We start from the raw sequence: 19,114 nt of genomic DNA on the forward strand, positions 1-19,114 counted from the left end.
GTACGTTGAGAATGGAGATATGCTTTGCAAATAACAGACAGATAGTCCTTATCAATACCATGGCATATACATCCATAGTCCTCTTTAGAAATACATCTAACAGAGTCCTTCAACTTCTTACAACGTTGTATATCAGCTATGCGGCGGGAAAAACGTTCTTTAAACTCTTAAAAGACATTTTCTTCTTAGTAACAAAACAGCATGAGAATGTTTCTTATTTCCAATTCCAAATTCATTTCCAACACAAACACCAGAAATCCAAGGAGATAATTTCAAATGAAATACTTTCGCAAACCAGTATTTGGTAAAAACTTGAAAAGTTAAGAAAAATAATGTTCCTTTACCTTCACGTTTACGTTTCTTCTTCTTATTCTGATTTTGAGCATTATTCCTACACCTTACACGGTCTACATAAACTAAATCACGGGCAGCTCGCTCAGGAACAGCTCAACAACTCCTATAATGACGTTGAAGATTATCTCTCCTCATTTCTTTATTGCAAGATATGCAATTACCACGTAAATGTTGTTGCGCAGGCATAGTGCCTCAAAAGTGACTCAATTTTAACAGCGGCGGTTTCGGTAATACTAGATACCGCCGCTTTTGAGGCACTACAACGTATAGGACGTAATGTAGTGGAGATGACTAAATTACAACAATGACGTGTATTTCCGGCAATAAGGGGAGAGCAACTCTGAAATAAAGATGTACAGGCCATGGAAAAGAAAATAAAAACGCCAAAAATGTATAAACGGAAAACAATTCCGGAAAATTCAGGAATTGGTTAAACTAATAACCAAAAAATAAGTTAAAATCATATATAATGCAACGGACGGAAAGGGGAGAGCAACTCTGAAATAAAGATGTACAGCCCATGGAAAAGAAAATAAAAACGCCAAAAATGTATAAACGGAAAACAATTCCGGAAAATTCCGGAATTGCTACGACTAAGAACCAAAATATAACTTAAAATCATATAAAACAGCAAAGAACTTGAGGAAAGGGGAGAGCAACTCTGAAATAAAGATGTACAGCCCATGGAAACGAAAATAAAAACGCCAAAAATAATAAAAATAAAAATAAGCTCGAAAAGTCCTATAATAACGTTGAAGATATATATAAGGGTCTGAAAAATTCCTTAAATTGACGTTGTTGAGTAGGAATGAAGGAACAATATGGATATGAAGTAGGTATCAAACGAGATGTACGTTGAGAATGGAGATATGCTTTGCAAATAGCAGACAGATAGTCCTTATCAATACCATGGCATATACATCCATAGTCCTCTTTAGAAATACATCTAACAGAGTCCTTCAACTTCTTACAACGTTGTATATCAGCTATGCGGCGGGAAAAACGTTCTTTAAACTCTTAAAAAGACATTTTCTTCTTAGTAACAACAACAGCATGAGAATATTTTTTATTTCCAATTCCAAATTCATTTCCAACACAAACACCAGAAATCCAAGGAGATAATTTCAAATGAAATACTTTCGCAAACCAGTATTTGGTAAAAACTTGAAAAGTTAAGAAAAATAATGTTCCTTTACCTTCACGTTTACGTTTCTTCTTCTTATTCTGATTTTGAGCATTATTCCTACCCCTTACACGGTCTACATAAGCTAAATCACGGGCAGCTCGCTCAGGAACAGCTCGACAAGTCCTATAATGACGTTGAAGATTATCTCTCCTCATTTCTTTATTGCAAGATATGCAATTACCACGTAAATGTTGTTGCGCAGGCATAGTGCCTCAAAAGTGACTCAATTTTAACAGCGGCGGTTTCGGTAATACTAGATACCGCCGCTTTTGAGGCTCTACAACGTATAGGACGTAATGTAATGGAGATGACTAAATTACAACAATGATGGGTATTTCCGGACAATAAGGGGAGAGCAACTCTGAAATAAAGATGTACAGCCCATGGAAACGAAAATAAAAACGCCAAAAGTGTCTAAACGGAAAACAATTCCGGAAAATTCAGGAATTGGTTAAACTAATAACCAAAAAATAAGTTAAAATCATATAAAAGTGCAACGGGCGGACGGAAAATCCTTTAGACTCGTCATCTTTCACCAGCAAATATATATATATAAGTCTAAAGGATTGTACAACGATACCGATAAAGATGTTAACACACTATAATAAAGTATATAATGGGCAAAATTTTCAGTCAACAAATGACCTTCTTCAGTGCCTTTAATAAACTGAGTGTGTATGAAAGTAAATGGTCTGTGAACACAACTCACTACCTAATAACTTTGTTTGTATGATTTTAGTTACTTTATGTTCTTCGTTGTGTATGTCTGTTTTCCATGTCTGGTCTTTGTCCCTGGGTTACATTCTTTTGATTACCGCTATAACATTGGTTCCCTTGATTACTCTTTAGGAAGATGATATAAGTAATTAGATACAAATATTTAAACACATTTCTTTTTAATTTGAATATCATATAATTTGAATATAGTAAATAAAATAACGTCAAATTCGTTCAGATTATCAGGAGGTGAAATTGATAAAAACAGTTGTCATAAATCACCAAACTGTTACGTTTTTTAGTTTTTGACCCTTAAGGGTCAAAACACCTTATATCGCTGGAACGTCCCTACTATTTCTGAACACTACACAAAAATATAGTCAAAATGTAAATCATTTCATATTATTCAATACCTCTTTTATAGCAAGTAGATATGTTTCTTGCAATTTATCAGCTCAATAACATTCTATCATTTATGCAAATAAGTTAAGATATAGTCTTCATATCAACTCAAGATTTGGAGGACTCCTTTTTGGTCTTGAAAGATATTTAGATACAATTTTCACAAGAATCAAAAACCACCAGTGCTATCAGAACTTTGATTGTAAATCGGAAACAAGAATCCCCTATAAATTTATTGCAAACCTGACGTCAGACTATAAACAATAACAATATCCCATTAACCACGAAAGCATTTGATTTGATAGAATCTATATATATATCTTTAAATAAAGCCGGATATCAAATAATTGACGTATCATTCAAATACATCGATTTGCTTAATAATGATTCGACCATTTGACACGACAACTTAATACTTTCATTTACATGTATATATTCCGGTATGTTTTGTAAAGCTGCTAATGGCAAATTGATATTGGATCAACTTCTGTTAAACATTCGGGTTTGTATTGTTTTTCAAACAACTTTGAAGGTAAATGACTAAGCAAAACTCTTCCAGTTAGTCGTAAAACATTAGTTTAAAAACAATTTTGAAATCTTAATTACGAATACAACTTCAAGACGCAAACTCATTCGACATAAACTCAGAACAATCATATACCCGTAAAAAGTCATTTCCTAAATTTGTTGATTGATTTAGATAATGTTTGACGTTAATGGCAATAAGATGAGTTATCTGCGTAAAATATTTTGTTTATTGTTTACAATTGGTAAACATTTGTTTGCGTAACTGTTAAATTCTATGATAAATTTATATAAAGTATATCACTATTCATAAGTTGTAATAAAAAATATATCTGAAAAGAGAAATTAATCGCTAAATGCTTACCAATATAAGATGATCTTGCAGTCAGATTTGTTACTTATGAATCATAGTTAATCATATTACAGATTCTTTTTCACATTGACAGATATCTTCTTGCTCTATGTTATTGTCGAATGATTTTGAGTCTTGAAATATATTTAAAATCAAGTCTTCAAAAACTTACAAAACATGTCCAATTTTATGAACGAATGTGTCAATATGTAAGGTCAATGGGTCAAACTATAATAAAACAAATCGATGTATTTTAATTTATAATCATTTTACGTCATTGATTATAATGTATAGGTTATATGGATCCTTGTTTTATGCATTTTTATATCATTTATAGATTAGCTTCTGGTACGCAATTAATTATACTATGGATTCTTGACGTCTCCCCGGCGCAAATAGTATTTTTACCTCAAAAGATAGATTCAGTGTATTATTCACTTACACAAAATATATACGTAAGTTTTTTTTTATCCAAATCGAAGCTTTTTGAAAATTTGGTGAGAAATCGGTCACCTTATCAACAGCGACTTTCGTGTTTGTTCATCATTTTGTACCGAAAATACCAATCTAAATAGGTTCTTAATAAATTTTGGGAGGGAAAATCGGCCACCATGGTTACGGCAACTTCCAAATGTTGTCGAAACTCATAATTTTGATTTGGCATACAATTCATCCGAAAGCTGAGCTTCATCCTTAATTGCAGCATTTTGAAAATTTGCGAAAAAACCAGTCGTCAAGGCAACGGGCGACATGTTTTTAATGTGTTTTTTTGCAAATCTTGTTTATCATGCCTTAATCTCTCACTGATTATGATAAAAATAGTCAAATAAAAACGAAGTGATATCAATAAGTCACTTTGTTGTCGGTGAATAAATAACTTTTAGGCGAGTTAACATTAGGAGAAAAATAGTCATTGTTATTATCTCACTTGGGATAGAACATTATATCTTTTTTTCTTACTGTGCCATATCTTGATTATTGAAAACTAAACCATTGAGCCGGTTTGTTTTTCTTTTTAGGGAAATGAAAATATAAAAAAGATAATATACGATGAAATCCACACAGGAGAATTATCTTGTACATGAACTAGAGCAACATAAATATGGTTTATAGAATAAAATCACCGAGAACATTTTGTTTACTGGTGTCAGCTCTCCTGCTGTTTTGGCTACAATTAAAATATGAACCAAATATTCATTCTCAAATTTTAAACTCAAATGAGTACCGACAAAAAGTCTTAAAATCGGACCCACGACCATTAGTGGTAGTTGGAGTTTTAAGTAATGATGAGTTTTTTGAAAGAAGACATACCCTTCGACAAACATGGATAGGAACAATAAACAAACTTGAGAAAGAATTGCCATTCCGAATCAAGTATAATTTTTTTCTAGATAAGAACACAACTGAAACTTACCAGGAGAGCAATACACATAAAGATATCGTGTATCTAAATGTACCGGAGCATGGATACGCTAAAAACTTTGGAAGAAAATTGTATGCTCTACTGAAGTATATACACCAAACTTATCCAGAAGCTGAACTTGGAATAAGAATAGATGATGATGTATTTTTATGTGTACCTCAAATTTTTAAAAGGTTAGAAAAAGTCATGTCTCCAGATTTATATTATGGGTGGCAGCATAGATCCAAAAAGACAAAAGGACCAATAGATGAAATGTTTGTTGTTCTAGGAAAAAATGTGATAAAATGGATAACAGCCCAGTCATACTGTGAATCTTCTATATGTAATGGTAAAACATTACAAGACACAAACTATGGTACAACATCCCTTCTTAAATGGTTAAAACGATATAAGATATTGATTTTAAAACGGACAATAATAGAATGTTTCAGAAAAAATTCTCTGCTGAAAGTAATGAATGGGAGCAATATTTAACTCCTGAATTTTGCGATACCCATGTTCTATTTCATAGAGTCAAAATGTCATCATTTATGAACATCATGCACTATAACAACGAACTATTGAATGCTAAAACATCAAGAGTTGGATCTGTATCTGGAATGGCTTTTTCTGGAAGGCAAAAAAGGTCGATTCCAATCATTAACACAGATAGTATAACAATAGCTCGCCCTATCGATAAAAAGTATAATTGTTCATTCTGGGCTGTTGTGATGACAATATTTAAACCTTCAAATGTCATACGACACATTGCTAGTTTACCAGAATGGTGTCTTCTTATAGTGGTTGACGTTAAAACACCGTCGGAAAAAGATTCTCTCTCAATGATTCGACAAACAGCAAATATTCACACAAAATATCTTTCGGTGAAGGAGCAGTTATATCTGTACCCTTTGTTAGCGAAATCTATTCCGTTCAGTTCATTTTCAAGGAAAAATTTTGGGTACATGTATGCAATTCATAACAATGCAGAGTTGATATGGGATTTTGACGACGATAATGTTGGTATGATTACCAAACAAAGGCTACGAAAAACAAATGAATACTTGTCAACATGTGACCAGAACAGCGAAAATTTGCTGATAAACCCATATCCATATTTTCGATCAACAAAATTTCGAACATGGCCTAGAGGGTTTCCCTTAGATTATCTAAAAAATGGAAACATTCTACCAAGTATATGCAATAAAACGTCTGACTGGAACTTAGCCGTTATTCAATCATTAGCAAATGGTGAGGCGGACGTTGATGCTATTTACCGTTTGACATTTGATAATAAATTTAACTTTTCAGCGAGGCCTGATATTGACAAGCTATTTGTACTTCCACAGTATACATATACCCCGTTCAATGCACAAGCCACATTATGGTTTTCAACAGCATTTAAATACATGGCTGTGCCAATAAGTGTCAATGGAAGGGTGAGCGACATCTGGAGAAGCTTTATTGCCGAATATTTCTTCAGTAAAATCAATTTAAAAGTTGCGTTTTCGCCACCATATGTATTTCATAACAGAACAAAGCACAATATTTCCACGCAGAAACGCCTCTTTACGAACAAAGCGGTAAACTTGTTGAATTGTTATCATCAAATTATTACCAAGATATTGTGAGTCTTTACGATGATTTATACCAAAGATTGTTTTTAGAGGAAGACGATTTGCAGTTCATAAGAGGATGGATCAAAACTTTTCTGTTTTTATCGAGATCCAAAGCGTTAGAAGACATTAATTCTGAAATAAATAAAAAATGATGATTGATAATAAGTATTTGTTAGAAAGTAAGACATGAAAATTCAAATAAGTTCATTAGACTTAGAATGTTTATGTAACGTTGCGCATACCTTCCGCTCATGATAAACTGTCAGCAACGTAACAGATAAGAAAAGTAAACGTTTTGTTCGAAAAGATTTTTGTTATATTAATAAGTAAAATGATCTGTAATATTTAAGACGGAAGGTTAACTAAACACACTAATTAAAAATATAAATTGTAAGTCAAACAATATGTTATCAGGTTTTGCAATAAGCAAAGGCCTAAAGTCGTCGATAAAGAACTTTCATCGAAATGTGTGTCGAACAAAGCTTGGAAACATAGTTTTCATGAAAAATTATATAACTGCATACCAAATATCAACCCGCTTATTAACACTGCAACCTAAACCAAATATTCTTGAAGTCGGTTGATTCATTTTTTTGTAAGAGTAATCAAGGGAACAAAGATTCTAGTGGAAATCCTAAGAATATAATCCAGAGTCAAAGACCAGACATGGGAAACAGACACACATAACAGAAATCATAAAATAATCAAACTAATACAAAAGTATATGAGTAACTCGAACTCCACTAAAAACTAGGAGCATGGACCAGATGCACCTTTTAAGACGATTTCCTCATTGCCTGATTCAGGAGTCTGTTATGCAGATATTCATGGCGTTCAAGGAAATCAAAGTAATTAGTACTTGCTCTATCGTAGCGAATCAATTGTGAAATACAAACACCATATGAAGAGATGAAAGGATATTGCTGCAAAAGTAAGGAAAATTCGAGATGTAGGTCCAAAAAGATGCAGAACAATCTGTTTCTGTAGTCTTCTTTATCTCGAGCTCTAGTGGATATATTGAGGGTAACCATTTATCAAAATAAGGGTTGTTGATTGACAATACATCATCTGTATATCTATCTGTAAGGTTAAAGAATTTAGCTTTTTATCTTTGAAATATCATTTTACGAGGTTCTGAAGAAATTCTGCCCTGTATGAACATAAAAACAAATCAGCTAGGAGAGGAGCACAGTTAGTGCCATTGGAATGCAAACTCATTTTTGAAAAAAAATCTCCACCAACTGTGACAAATATGTAATCAATGAGGAAATCAAACATATCGCAAACCTGCTTTTCTGTGTACCACACTTTGCCTTCTGCAATGTCAAGGGAACCAAGGCCATAGCGGTAATCAAAAGAATATAATCCAGGGACAAAGACCAGACATGGAAAACAGACATACACAACAAAGAACATAACGTAACTAAAATCATACATGCCTTTCTAGAAACACCCATCGAGTTGCTCATAAAAAGGGATGTCCGGGGTAGAAAAAATATGTGGATTTGTAAATGACTACAACATAATTTTTTGAAACCGCAAAAGATTTTCGTTTCCTTTCAAACGATATTTCAATTTATCATGTGGTGACATGAAAGTCACACGCAACACAAACATAATACAAATGTATAATCAAAGTAATACATATACAGTAATAAAAGTATATGACCTGATCGTTCTCCATCCAAAACTTGAAACATGGACCAGCTGCACCGGTAGGGTAAACATCATTTGTTTTTATAGGAACACCAGGCATAAAACGCAAGTTCGGAGTAGACAAGAGGAAAGGAAAACTATGACGCATTGAAAAAATCAGTTTTCATGGTGTAGATGGATACATCGTAAGGATCCACGAGCTTATAATTATAACCATAAAACTTCTGAAGTGATGACTTCAATCTTGTTGCAACATAAACCTGTTCCAGAAGTCTAATTCTAATGAATTCTTGCGAGATACAAAAACTCTGCGTAGTAACGGCCATCTCTGGCATAACGTACGAGCTGTGATATGAAAACTCCATACGCAGATGCTGAAGAAATGTTACCACAGATGAAAAGAAAATTGACAATATGGAATGAAAAGTCATCACGTTTGTCGAATAGTTTGGTCAATAGTTTTCCTTTACCATCGATCTCTAAGTGTATGTCAAGAAATAATGCTGACTTTACAGTATCTGTAATTTCTTTATAATAAGATTTTGGGGGTAGATGTGATGTATTCAAAATCAAGATCTTTGCGGTTGTTATCCAACATTTCGGTTTTTGATTTGATATTGACATATGTTATAAGGACCCATATGTAATAAATGCAGATACGCCCTAGGTTTAGTAACTTTGTTTTTTTTTTTTTATTATTATGAGACTTTTCATTTATTTTTCAATCTACTTCATAAACTTATACAAAAATTCTAATGACACCATTTAAATAAGTAAAATAATTTGCTATAAATACATTAGCTCTTATTCGAATCGATGTTTTTTGCTTTCTTTTAAGAAAAAATGTTCATATAAAAGTGTTCATGATAAAAACTTTAAGTCATATTCTGAGAGCAATTCAACATTTAAAAGAGTCTTTTAACAGCGATGTTTTAAAATATTAAATTCAATCTGTTGTTATCGTATGTGATTTGATTTATACCAATTTCATCAGAAAAGAAAAGAAAAGACACTGTAGAATAAAAAAAGCGGTTGGTCATAGGAAAATGGTAAAAACAGAAAACATGGAAAAGTAGTTTTTTTACATGAAAATGTATGAATAGGTGTGGACTCGAACATAATGGTGTTAGTTTGCGTTATAAGCTGTAATTTAGACCGATATTTTAAAGTAAAATTGAATGGATATTCTAATGATGCAACAATTCTAAAATAGATATAAAGATGGTTTCTAAGGATACAGACACTTCTTTTGTGCTTTGTAAAGATAGAGAATGTAGACTTTATGATATTCTCAAACCTGATCATGACAGTTGTATCTAAGAAGGACCAACTTACTGCCGCGGAAATAACGTGTACCGTTTCACAAATAAAAAAAACATTCTAACCAAAGCATTCTATCTCTCTTCATTGTATGGTGACTCATGTTATAGTGTTATTAAATGGTTATTTGTTTTATAAAGAGGCCTGTATTAGGTACGATTTTGTTTGTTTGTTTGTTGGGGTTTAACGTCCGAGCAGCAATATTTCAGCTATATTCAGACGATGAACATGAGATGGAAGATAAAATGAACATGAATGATGATGAAATGAAGCAGGGATGGGACACAAGGACAATGGGGTCGACAAATTTTGATTGCCACTGGAAATAGGGAGAGGTGGGTAGGGTCGGGCAATTTAGCCTCCTTTGGCGGAGCCCTATGGTTCCTACTCCGGGAGAATACCACAGTAGGGTTCTTTAACGTGCGAGGAACGTGGCATCTTTCCCAACACGGTGCACCACTATGGTTTGCGGTCAGGTTTTCTGTATTATAGCCTGACAACCCCAGCATGTAACACGCCAGGGGTACCCCATTCCACCACCTGGGGCACACATCCCAGTTGCTCTGTGGGCCGAGCACCCTAGCCCCCGGCTAGGCTTCTGAGCACTATTTAGTCGCCTTTTACGACAAGCTTAGCGCTGCTGCAGGCCTATTCATTGAATGTATTAGGTACGAGTATTAGATCGAGTTAAGCAGTATAGTTACGAAGCAACGCCGAGGCACATACTCTGTATTAATCTGTATTGGTTTTTACTATTAATGTTGGGATTCAAAATTACTGCAAAAATGCTTACATATTAAGTATCAGTCTTTCTAAAATCTGACAGAAGGTGATTCATGCATGTTAAAAACCAAATGAATTCAGTCCTATTTCTTGTTCAGAAACACTTACTGGTCACATAACCAGTCTTAATTTTGCATTACGTTGTTGCGCTTTTGAGAAAAAAATCATATAGATTGTACATGAAATTGGCACTTTGGAAAGTTATTGTTCTTGATTTAGCTTGATTTTGGTTTATTTTTGTGGGAGATGAATGCATGATTTTCTAAAAAGTGCAGATCTGAATGCAGAAAAGATTGTTCTTATGTGAAAGTATAGCATATGCAGACTGAAAAAGCATCGTTTGTTTGGTGAGTTTTTCTACACTTTGTAGGTATGATTTTAGTTACTTTATGTTCTTTGTTGTGTATGTCTGTTTTCCATGCCTGGTCATTGTCCCTGGATTACATTCTTTTGATTACCGCTATAACCTTGGTTCCCTTCATTACTTTTTCTCGATGAGCGGTGATTCTCTACTAACGACTGGAATGTCGATATCAGTAGAAAAATGAATACCTCAATTTGTCGAAATTTTAATGATCGCAAATTGGAATTTTTCAGACCTTTCTATATGCATATTCATTAATTGAAATCATGTGTCATAATTGTGTTATTGCGTACATTTCTGTCTACATTTTTTGCAAATAATTAAAAAAACACTTGAATATTTGAGTGTGTTTTACTATAACTAAGCCTTTTTCAGACTGGCACCAACCTATTCCACTTAACCTGAAAGAAAACAAAATTACATTTTTTGGCAAACCAAAAGTGTTTTGTCGGTATAATGACCACAAGAGGAGAGAGATAATGTGTCAAAGTCACTATAACCCTACCGAATAGTAGAAAGAAAAAAAGTATATGGGTATTGAATTAGCGATGAACGATTTCCTACACTCATGAAATATAAAGTGCACTTGTTTGGCAAAATAAGTACCATACTGTATCCTTGAGATTAAAAAAAATCAGAATCACGGAAAATTATGAATGTTTAGATGTCTTGATTTTTGACACACTAGCTAGACAAAACATGATTGAGCTAAAAGGGTATGTTTTTGTTTGTGTTTTACTACTCAGCGAGCCATTCTTGTTTTGATGCCATGAAAATATTAAAAACGGCTTCAAAACGATGTTCAAAGTTAGAAATAATCGAAACACCGAGGATAATGTTTCAGCAATAAGGATTGCATTCTTGGCTGAATATTAAAAAAAGAACAAAATGATTCAAATTACATTTTTTCGATGGGTTTCACTGCAAAATGTTAGGTAAGTCATTATCGAGGAGGTCAACTATACCTACCAGATGGACAGCAGATTGCATATGCATCATTAGGTGCAATGTTACACGAATAGCCTTTTGGGCAGTCTTCACGTTCAGAACCTCTACTGCAAAATATTCCATTAATGGTGGACCAAACTTGCATACCTCTATAAACTATAATATCATTTACATTGATTTGAAAACAAAATTAATCTATACATTTTGATAAAAAAAATTGTGATGGTTTAGCCACAACTTGGCATATATATATCAGGAAAAGCGCAAGTTGCTTATTAGGTTCTTCATCCGGGGCCTTAGTGGTATACTGGTTGCTCATTTAATCTTCAAAATCTCTGTTTTACATTATTTGTGTTGTTTTTTGTTTGTTTTCGCAGTCTTTGTCCCTTGGTTATGGAAATTTTGTTTCTTGTTCTATCTAGTATATTATGTTATTGTTTTTACGACTCAATTCTAAATGATTTTATGGATTTTATGTAAACGTACAAATTTGTACTCAAATAATTTCTGTCAGTTTTGTTACTTATATTGATGACATCCATCATGATGATTGGTTTCCTATGCAGACGTTACAAATTAACTAACTAGTAAACCTTGGTATCCTATAAATAAGTTCATATAGTAAAATCACGTTTGATAAAACGAAAGCAAAATCTTTAAAGCTGCTGTTTTAAAGGATTTATTGCTGTCCGTAGCTGATGTATAAACACTATAAATACAAATTGTCTTTTTTATCTTATAAGCGATCTCCAACACTTATATACTTTCGCTTCTTCGGAGTAGACCTTCAATAAAAGTCGGATGATGGCTGGAAGAAAGATGTAGGAACTTACCCACCTTCCAGAGTTTATTTTTAGACTTTGTTTTTTTTAATATATAACGTTTGATCCTTATTGGTTAAAACGAAAATGGATATAATAAATATGTCAAAGAGACAAAAAAGAAACCCAACATATTGAAAAATGTCATCTCAAGGCCATTAATAGGTCTTCAATGAACAATGAGGAAACTTTCGCAACAAAAGGTAGGCTGGCCCCAACACAACATTAAACATGGGTTGTTCAGCAGCATAAGAATAAAATGAAAGGGAAAACGAAACAAGACATACAGAGACCAGAAATTCATGACTTGGGACAGGTGCAAAATATGTGGTGGGGTTAAAGTACTTTGGCGTGATCAAAACACTCCCCTTTTGTATGTTTTGATATTAGTTTGTTTTAATTTTCTTTGATTTCTGTGCGTTTGCACATTTGCCACTTCATTTTCAATTAGTGAGAAATTGTTTTATTAAGTAGACGTAAGACGTGTATTCTACGTGCTTAAACGACTCGTTATTTGCCAGGTATCCTTACGCTGACAACACACAACTCCATTACAGTAATATCCTTTAGGACAACTCTGATTATTTGGATTTTTCCCGCAATACACCAACCCTGAACTTCCTGTCTTTGTAAGGGGGTTCCCGACGGGACATGCTGTAAAGCAAAGAAATAAAAACAACTTTTAGCAAATATCTATCGATACGAAATTGTAAAGGTTCATTTATGATGAATAACACTTAAAATTTCTATATTATTCTTGGAACGTTGTACAACTATACTAAATCTACAAATGTATTCAATTAAATCATGCTTCATAAATAATTAAGGAGAATGTAAGAGAAAACATATTGATAAAATGAAAACATATTCATATAAAACGTTGTTTTAAGGTAAGTAAGTACGTTACAGGGAAAACCGGCATTTATCTTTAAATGCAATAAACACAATTTCTTTTTTAGTTATCAGAACTTACGTGGTGGTTTAATTCCACCAGTTGGAAATGAACACAGATGACCACACCCATTCGAGCAACATTTCTGTGTTCCTGGACAACTAGCATCGCCAGTACAAAGTTCAGCGCAATGACCAACTGTATTTAGAGGAAGGGGTGGACAAAACCCTGGTTTTACCACAGGAAGTACCTCTGTACATGTATGTCCACAACCGTTAGAACAACATTTCTGTGTCCCTTTGCAGTCCTCATCCTTGCTGCATTGTTCCACACATATTCCAACTTCAGTAGGAACAGGACACTTTCCAGGTTTTTCCATTGGTCCTATTAGTTAATATTAACTGATCAGTACAATACTTCAGCAATTTTATCAAACAATTCACGTGATTGAAATAAATAAGATCATAAATTTATGATGCGTTTTTATTTTGATTATCAAAATATGTATCATATTATGGAACGTATATTTATTGTTTTGCCTACCATTTGGGCAACATCCGAAATATTCATCAGCCGGTCCACCCAAACAATGATATCCTGTCGGGCATTTATTAGAGCTTGCAACCATTCCACATGACAAGGTTTTATGTGGGGAACCATGTTTACAAGCTGGAAGAGAATCTCAAAGCTAAAGGATTTCAATTTATTCATTATTAAAGCTGCATTAGCTGTCAAATTCGTAATATTTGTTTCTGTTGAAATATACTTTAACTTTGAATTATTTCTACTAATTTGTACTTTTCCTGTATAATTTCATTTGATATCCACACATAAAATGCATTGAATACATGAGACAGGTGTCTATATATTTATTGTCTTGCAAGACAAAAAATCGACCTAGTTAACTTCGTATGCATGTGACTTCTGGTGACCTTAATCCGCGCATGTGCTGTAAGGGTCGCTTCTTTAGTAACAAATCTGATTTGAAAGCAAAAGTGCTTATTCAACGGCAAGGAAGACCGGCGGACGCAATACTTATAACAAAAAAGTTCGAAAATAACGCAAGGATCCTTTTGAAATTTACGTATTGTGATATAATGTGGCTCAAATATGGTCATTATTCATTTGAAAAAAAAACTAATCAAGAAATAGATGAAATGAAATGAAAACAAAGCACGTGCTTACCTATGTATCCGTTACTGTTATTTTTTTTTACCAAGGTTAAAGTATTTGTAACCCACGTGTATGTCCTGTGGGCAATCTTCGTAAGTAATGGCGAAAAATAATTAGATCAGAACTATCAATCTTCTCTGAGTAAAAAAAACGTTATTTTCACAATACTCTGTAGGTATAATCGACATTGATTGCCTCAATTGCAATACTGCAAACTTATTTCATTGAATCAGCAGAATCGAGTACATTCAAAACTGAAGAAATTTGACAGCTAATGCAGCTTTAATCTCTAGACGATGCATTTATAAAACTTTGAAATTGTAAAATTTAAAGCAACCATGTCGTGACAATTTTTGGAGTATCGAAGGTGAATGTATGGATTAAAGAAGTAGCTCAATATTGTGTTCGAATGATAGTAAATGGGGAACTAAGATGAACACTGACGGATTTGTGTATTAAAATTAGTTCAGGATATCAAAATATTTTAAGCTAAGACTATTTTTGTCTCCTATGTTATCGGCCTTTTATGTGATATATGCATTAACAAAATTCATAAGTTTGGATATGCAAATCAAACATTCGTGTTAGAATGTGAAAATATTGCCGTCTAAGGGACAAAGATGATATAATTGAACTGAACAGACCCTTTAATTTAAATCAAAAACGAATTCGTTTCAAATACTTATATTTATACAATATTGTTATGAAGTAACTGATAGTTGTCCGATAAACACTAAAGTAATACAATAAGAAATAGACTTACGAATTGGACAACAACTACCAGGACCGCCAATAGGAGATCTAACGCAATAATATCCAGTTTGACACGGCCGATTCCTGGGTCCAATAATGCAATAATGAATTGGAATTTATGATGGACACTCTAAAATATAAACGTACATATCGATTTCTTCATATCATGCAAATAATAATACCCCTAGGATTCTTTCTGTAAATGAACACACACACACACACACACACACACACACACACATATATATCAATGTAACAAAAGATGCTGTTGTTTGTTGATGAACAGGAAGTGAAATGTTCATGTTTTGATAATAGAACAAAATATGAGGAGGAATGAAGCTTGAAGATGGAATTTTAAAGAAGACACTTGCACTTGGTTATAGACAACAACACATTTATGTCTAATTCACAGCATGTACCCATTTATCATAAACATGTTCATACATTATAGTACTTAACTTTGCACATATGAAAAAAACAAAAGTTCTTTATTACAGTACTTTGTACTTCTTGTACCTAGATACAAATATATAGTTCTTGGTAGGGATTCCTCATACTTTGTAAGAAATAATTCCAAATCATCTTCCAAATATACAGAGAAAGATGTTTACAAAATGCTGGAATTTTTAATCGACAACATATTTGTCCAGTGTGGTGGACGTGTTTTTCAACAAACGGTCGGCATTCCAATGGGAACAAATTGTGCTTCTTTAGAGTACATGCACATGTATTTTGTTAGTTTTCAGTGTAAATCTCTTGTTCACAGACATACAAATGTAAACTGCAAATTTTGCTAAGAAATATGGCTACACCGTTCTACACTAGCAATAAAAACAGTATACCTATCACCAGTTTTGAAAATTTTAAATATCTGTGTACATACAAAGTATATGAATACATAATGTATACCTTCAACACTTACCTAGTACATTGTACATGTAAAAATGTCCATGAAAATCTGCTCTTAGAAAAGGTCTACTTTTGGTAGCCTTGACATCCAACACATTTTCAATGCACTTTCATGGACACAGAATTTCAAACATAACTGAGTCTTTCTTGCGTCATAAAAATCCTGTTTCTTACTTTATGATCTGCGTTCTAAATAGATGTATCTGGTATATCTTGACAATGTACTAAAAAAAACATATTGATCATTAGTTATGACTTACATGGATATAATACACATGTACATTGTATTACTATCTCTCTAACTTCCACACTGAATAGTACATGCAGTATCAACAGGAGACACCTATATAAACTGAAGGGCCACTGGCCCGCGGGGTGATATAGGTCGAGGGTTGATACTACATATCAAACAGATTTTTGCATGTCATGTTCATTCTTTCTTATATTTTATCTATACAAAATGTACTTCAAATATGTTCTGTGCAAGTTGTGATATATTATATGCAATATATGTCTAGGGGTGTGATATAGGGTATGCCATATATGTATATGGGTGGTATTTAGAGAATGCGATATAGGTTCATGGGTATGATATATAGTATGTGATATAGGTCTAGGCGTGTGATATAAGGTATGCAATATATGTCTGTGGGTGTGATATATAGGGTACTAGAAATGGGTTTAGGGTGTTATATGCGGTATGCGATATAGGTCTAGGGGTGTGCGATATAGGTCTAGGGGTGTGCGATATAAGTCTAGGGGTGTGATATACAGAAGGCAATAAAGGTCTAGGGTAGAATGCAATATATGTCTAGGGGTGTGATATACGGTATGCAATATAGGTTTAGGGTGTAATATACATTATGAGATATGTATACGGGTGTGGTATACAGTATGTGATACAGGTCTAGGGGTGTGATATAGGGTATGATAATTATAATGGGGTATGGGATAAAGGTCTATGGTCGGTAGGGAAGTCTGGATTTTAGGAACATGTACAAGTGTATGTGTTAGCTCATGTGTCTACTCGCATCCCAAGAACATGACTTTATTTCACTGGATACTCCTCCTTTTTGATAGTTCAAGATTACCTTCTAAATGTGATGAATATGCCACATGACCTCCTTTCATCCTTAACGCTGAAACAGACACATTGTTTATGTCTCTGCTTTGAAATCATAATAATTTAACAATTCTGTTTATTTTCTATTTTAAATACTTCATTTGCTACATGTATGTACATGTGTGTTTACCATTTTATTTTATGTATATACATGTACATGTAGTAATTAACATATATGTACACCATGCTTGTATTTTATGTACGGAAGATAAATTAGTGGGATCAAATTAATCACACATGAATTTTTTCAATAAAAAGGAGGGATGACAACCCCATGCACCCTCTCCTGGATCCGCCACTGTAATCTATACTTACTACACAAAACGTGTACATTGCAGCTCCAAAAATCCGTCATTAGAAGCCCCCGACATCTTCATTAAAAGGATCAGATTGAGAGAAATAAACTGGCAAATCTCGATTGAGCTTTCCTCACTGCGAGTGCGAATGTTCGGGTCAATTAGACAAAATAGTCCAGCTCTCTGCGTCAAAATTTAAACAGTTAATATCATATAATCATTGAAATCTTGCGGTTCTACACATATTAAATAGCATTAATATTGTTATACGCCCATGTCGTACGCAAAGTAAACATTACATATTTGGCATGGCGTATGATCGGCGATATCTTAATGGAACTTTGCAAGGAGAATAACCCGCGGAGTGTTATTTTGGTAATTATATGTTGAAATGTCTACCTGGTTACGTAACTTGGTTGCCGACGATTTCTAAGTCAAGTTCAGTCTTTAAATAGACTTCTTTGACAAAAATTAAAGAGCGGTCAAAATTATTTAATGAGAGCGGATTAAAGACACAAACCATTTTCTTCTCGAGAGGAGCCTGCGTTTTATTTTGAGTTAAAAATAATTTCTGTAGATAGTAGATGCGGCGTTCTAATAAATGCAACGCACTTTAATATATTAATTGCTCGGAATAAATTTTAAGTAGAAAACAAATCTATAGTTGATTTTTGCGTAAATTACTTATTCCAAATATTTTGAAATTTTCAAATATGTAAATCCCATAATAAGCTGCTTAAAACACGGTCATGCAATTCTACAATGGATATTATTAATAACAGAGAAAAAAAGAACAAAAAGAGCTTCATCGGGCACAGTATAATATGACCGCAACACATTGAACTTATTATTTTTTTTTTGGTCCTGTTTCTTCAGCGAAGTTCTCATGTCCAACATAGCCCACATATACTGGTGGGAGAACTCGGAACCATGTTTGTAGAGGTTCCGCAATAGGAACATCATACTTCGTCTTAATTCGTCGCTGCTGTCAACCTCGGTCTCCCAATTATTATCCCCTCCATATTTTTCACTGAAAGGGTTAATTTATTAGCAGTGAATTAAACTTTTTTTCAGTTTCATTTTCGTAAGGATTTTTATAATTCCCATCATGAAATCCTTACAAAAATGAAACTTAAAAAAAGATTGTTTATATGTATGAGTCCACACATTTAAAAAAATCTTCACTGCTAATTAATTAACCCTTTCAGTGCCACGGCACATTTTTCATTTTTTCTCTTCAGTGCCACGGCTTGTTTTTTTTCACTTTCAAATATGCATTTCACTGCTGGAGTAAGGTAGCCTATAATACATGATTTTAATTTATTTTCAAAATTATACAGATATTAGTAGAGAAAAAAACACAATATACAATACAAGAAGATAATATGATAATGCACGCCGTGAAAAATTGTAAATACGATCCAGGGGCGGGTCCAGGAAAGGGCGTAATGAGCGTATGCCACCTCCCCCTTTTCAAGGAAAAACAAAAAACAAAACAAAACAACTATCGTAATCTGCT

The 19,114-nt window shown here is 33.5% G+C and overlaps 1 protein-coding gene across 1 annotated transcript; it reads right to left on the bottom strand.

Moving 5' to 3' along the window:
• Positions 1-11,001: 11,001 nt before the first annotated feature.
• On the bottom strand, positions 11,002-18,697 carry LOC148613183 (uncharacterized). The gene is made up of 8 exons (XM_088586405.1): positions 17,615-18,697; positions 16,190-16,400; positions 15,278-15,397; positions 13,885-14,010; positions 13,423-13,725; positions 12,981-13,103; positions 11,650-11,777; positions 11,002-11,081 (listed from the first exon to the last, which is right to left on the bottom strand). The coding sequence occupies exons 4-8, from the start codon at positions 13,967-13,969 to the stop codon at positions 11,052-11,054; spliced, it is 669 nt and encodes a 222-aa protein (XP_088442531.1). The 5' UTR covers positions 13,970-14,010; positions 15,278-15,397; positions 16,190-16,400; positions 17,615-18,697; the 3' UTR covers positions 11,002-11,051.
• Between the last annotated feature and the right edge of the window lie 417 nt (positions 18,698-19,114).

This window comes from Perna viridis, chromosome 6, assembly GCF_037379345.1.
Source record: "Perna viridis isolate PV_CMFRI_1.1 ecotype Kerala chromosome 6, ASM3737934v1, whole genome shotgun sequence".
Taxonomy (NCBI): domain Eukaryota; kingdom Metazoa; phylum Mollusca; class Bivalvia; order Mytilida; family Mytilidae; genus Perna; species Perna viridis.